We start from the raw sequence: 4,103 nt of genomic DNA on the forward strand, positions 1-4,103 counted from the left end.
AAGGCGAGAAAGGGATGATCCATGCTGCTGAATTCATTCTGAGAGTGTGGAAATTGGGCGTTGCTGTGGTGAGATCTTAGGAAGATGTGGTACCGTTCTGGGCCTGTGTTCGGGAAGAAAATGGGAAGCGTGGGGTACAAAAGGCATGATAGAGGAGTTGGGAGAAGGGAGATGTGTGTGGAATGTCTGGGAAATACTCATTTTGTTGAGCCTGGTATGTATCAAAAAGGCAGAGGGAGTTTGTAAAGAAAGCCTATGAACGTGGTGGGAGAAGGAGGAATGGAGAGGAAAGTCCAGTCGTGAACGTCTTTTTTCCTCTTAAAACTGGAGAGCTCATGACAGCACAGGCTCCGGCTGATCTGGGCCCAGCAAAGGCTCCTGCCTGCCCACTGCCTGGCCGGGACCCTGAGGAGCAGGCAGATCCTGGCCGGGCCGTTGGCATTCCTTCCCTGGAGCTCACCTGCCCCGCTCTTGGATATGCTGGGGATGGTTTGGGTGCCTGGTTCTTGCCCCAGAGTGGCCATGTTTCAGCAGCAGCCATTACTGGTGGGCTCTGCAGTGTGCTGTGGTTATTCTGGGCTGCAGCAGGGCCAGCTGGGGAGGGAGTGCTGTCTGGAAATTAAGAAAGTAGATGTAGATGTTCTGACTGCATGGTAGCTCTGCAGCGGTGGATGGGGAGAGGTTGGTTGCTTGGGAGTGAGGGTGAATGTGGAGTATGAGCACCTGGGTATCGGGATGTTCCTGGGGGTTGCGACAGCTGTGACGTTTGCCTGTGACGATGTCTGTGCGATGCTTTGGCAGATGTAAATGGCTGCAGTCCTGCCTGGGGACACACAGGGCGCTGCTGGTCCGAGTTGTCCATCAGTAGCTAAGCCAGTCTTAAGCCAGTGTGACTAAATTCCAGGCGTTCGCAGGAAGCCCGGCTTCGCGCTTACCCTTTCTCTCTCCTCTTCCCCTCTGTGCCTTTTGCTGGATGCTGCTGCTGCTGGCTGCCGCCGTCTGTCCCAAGTGGTCAAGCAGAGGATGCAGATGTACAACTCGCCTTACCAGCGTGTGTCGGACTGTGTGCGGGCTGTGTGGCGCAACGAAGGGGCCGGAGCTTTCTACCGCAGCTACACCACCCAGCTCACCATGAACATCCCCTTCCAAGCCATTCACTTCATGACCTATGAGTTCTTGCAAGAGCAGCTCAACCCCCACAGACAGTACAACCCGGGCTCCCACGTGGTCTCTGGAGCCTGTGCGGGGGCTGTCGCTGCCGCTGCCACAACGCCTTTGGACGTTTGCAAAACATTGCTCAACACCCAGGAGTCCCTGGCCTTGAGCTCCAACATCAGCGGACACATCACAGGCATGGCCAATGCCTTCAGGACGGTGTACCAAGTGGGCGGCCTGACTGCCTACTTCAGAGGGGTCCAGGCGAGAGTCATTTATCAGATGCCCTCAACAGCAATCGCCTGGTCCGTGTACGAGTTCTTCAAATACATCCTCACCAAGCACCAGGAGGAGCGGCGGGCTGGGAAATGAGCCAGAGCTGAATGCCGTTCCAGACCTGCTTCACCTCCCCTCTTGATTTGTCTGCTGACCCCTCTCCCTTTCGGTTTGGTTTGTGTTGAAGAGAGGGGGCAGCAAAGCCCTTCAGGGTTTAGCAATGCCGTTTCTTGCCTGTGGCTGCTGCAGCTCTGCTCAGGCTGCACAGCTTGCTCTCCCCCAGGGTCTTCTGAGATGTCCCACTGAGAGCTGCAGCCCAGGTCATTTACCCCTGGCACTTCAGTGGAGCTGTGCTCCTATCCTTTCCATAACCAAAACCTCCTCACACAAAGTTTGTCCCTCCTGGGAGGGGAAGATCAGTGTCCTGCCCTGCCTCTGGCAGAGCCAAGCTGAGCTTGCAGTCGCCAAGGAGGGGGCGACAGCAGTGCCTGGGATGCTGGGGGCTTCGTCTGGCTTTTGGCTGAAGCAAAGTGTAAGCCTTGCCGTTGTCTTGTAGCACGCACATGTGATGCTGACTGCCCTGGTAGCGGTGGGGGAGGATGGCACTTGAGGAGGGGAGCCTGTAGGTTTGTTTTTGTTCCTGCTCTTGACACCTCCAATAAAAACAGTTCTGCTTTATCCTCATGTCCCCTTCTTACTCTCACATGGCCCAGCGCCCGGCACTGCGCCTTTCTGTCTGTGCCCAGTGCTGAGTGCTTTTGAGGGGCACCAGAAGGAGAAGGGAAATGGGGTCTGGAGGTGGTGGCCTGCCTGGCCCTGCCACCCTGGCAATGCACAGGGAGAAGGGAGGTTCCCATCCCCTTTGGCTTGTGGCCCAGACCATCACCTGTCACTGGCATGGGCTGTGACCCAACTGAGTTTTTTGCAGTCCTGCGCCCCTACTCTGACTGGGGTACTCAAGATGCCTCCAAACCACTCCAAATGGAGGTGATGGCAGCAGGGTCTCGGGTTGTGTGTACTGGGAACAGCACAGGAGTTTCAGCACTGGGTGAGGCTGGAGGCCTTTGTGCACCTGGCACAGGAGATTTGGGGTTCAGTAGTGCTTTTGCCTCCTCATTTGAAGTAATTAAACTAGTCTGTGCCTTGCTGGGCATCTTAAAGCTCTATCAGCACACTTGCTCATAATGCTAATATTTTGTCAAATGTAATGTTAATTAATAGAATAGCTTATTTTTTACTATTTTCTGAGCTGTCTTAATACCAGCTTCTTTTCGGGTGCCACCCAGCTCTGGACCTGTGATCCAGAACAAGTCGTGTGCCAAGCACTGAAGTATGGCTCAGCTGCACTGACCCCCTCCAGAGCAGAGCTCTGGGTTCCTCAAGCCAGGCATCTGCGGGTGACACCTGGTTCTCACGGGATCCTCCCATAGTGCCAGCAGGACCAGCACCTGTCCCAGGGTGCCATGCCCAAAATAACTCCCTGGAGGAAATGCCTTCACAGCTGTGGTATGTGCTGCCAGTGAGCATCCACGGTGGCTCAGGGCTGCTACAGAGGATCCACCAGCCTGGCCCGGCCAGCTGGGCTGTGGTGAGGCGAAGGAGGGGTTTTGCTGTGGCTGGAAAGGCTGCTGGGTGAACAGGGGAGTTACATCCCATGGGACTTTTGACAGCTGCCCAGCAGGTCTGGGTATCCCCGGGCACAGAGCAGCCACAGCCACTGCTCCGCAGCCCAGGTCTGCCTGGGTTTTGTGCCCGTCCTCTGCTCCCTGGCATGGCTGCAGGCTCCTGGTCCCTGTTTTTTATGCACAAGCAAGAGGACAAGAAACTCCTTAAAGAAACAAAAGCCACCAGATGGTGGGAGCCTCCAGTTCTCCCACCATTTCAGGAGTTGGGACTTTAAGAAATAGTTTGAGTATTGCAAGATTTGGCAGCCCTATGGCTCCTCCACCCAAGAGGGAGGAATCTGAGAAGCAGAAATGGCTGGGAGACACCAGGGGAGGATTAGCTTGGTGGGCAAGGCATTAGCCAGAAGATGGGTACCGCTGGGCTCTGCCCCCACAGATCTGCCTGCCCAGAAGCCCAAAACTGTTGGGGCCGCACCTTCCTTTTAGCACTCACCATACAGCGGAGCAATGAGAGACTCCACTGCTGGAAAGGCATAAACATGAGCTAGGTCTGGGGGGAGATTCACACTATTAAATCCATCAGCCGCTGGGAGCAGCTCTATAAATGTCAGCAGATGAAGGCATGATTGAAGGTGACCCCAGTATGTTTCCAGGAATAACTGCCCACAGAAGTGCTAGGGAGGGCATGAGACCCCCCAGGAATGGGGAGATGCTGAGTCAGCACAGTACGGAGATGCTGCCCTGTGAGCAATTGGCCTGAGCGCTCCCCTGGCAGGGCCTTTCTGGTCTCCCAGTGCTCTGCCAGTTTACCCAGCAGCAGCTGGGCATTGTCCAGTGCAGGCAGCAGCAGCCCCACAAAGGACGGGGTCTGGTGCTACAGGGGCAGCAGAGCTGTCCAGGGGGTTTCCAAAGATCTCTTGGGTTAGGCCAGGAAAGACTGGGAAAACCCCCTGTCCTGCTGCTGTCTCCATCCCCCAAGCTGAGCCTCTGCCACAGACCAATGGCAGCCATGGTGGCACATGGCTGCTCCCCCGCTCAGCTGGGATA

General features: G+C 55.8%; 1 protein-coding gene across 1 annotated transcript in view; it reads left to right on the forward strand.

Annotated features, from left to right (window-relative positions):
- The window catches only part of LOC104536268 (mitoferrin-2), a gene marked incomplete at its 5' end in the record, with an annotated part of 3,402 nt that extends 1,296 nt beyond the window's left edge, over positions 1-2,106 (forward strand). Inside the window, one exon of the mRNA XM_010178831.1 lies at positions 1,010-2,106. Within this exon, the coding sequence (XP_010177133.1) occupies positions 1,010-1,527 (518 nt within the window). The remainder of the gene's footprint in view (positions 1-1,009) is intronic.
- Between the last annotated feature and the right edge of the window lie 1,997 nt (positions 2,107-4,103).

This window comes from Mesitornis unicolor, unplaced genomic scaffold (assembly GCF_000695765.1).
Source record: "Mesitornis unicolor isolate BGI_N332 unplaced genomic scaffold, ASM69576v1 scaffold41162, whole genome shotgun sequence".
NCBI lineage: Eukaryota > Metazoa > Chordata > Aves > Mesitornithiformes > Mesitornithidae > Mesitornis > Mesitornis unicolor.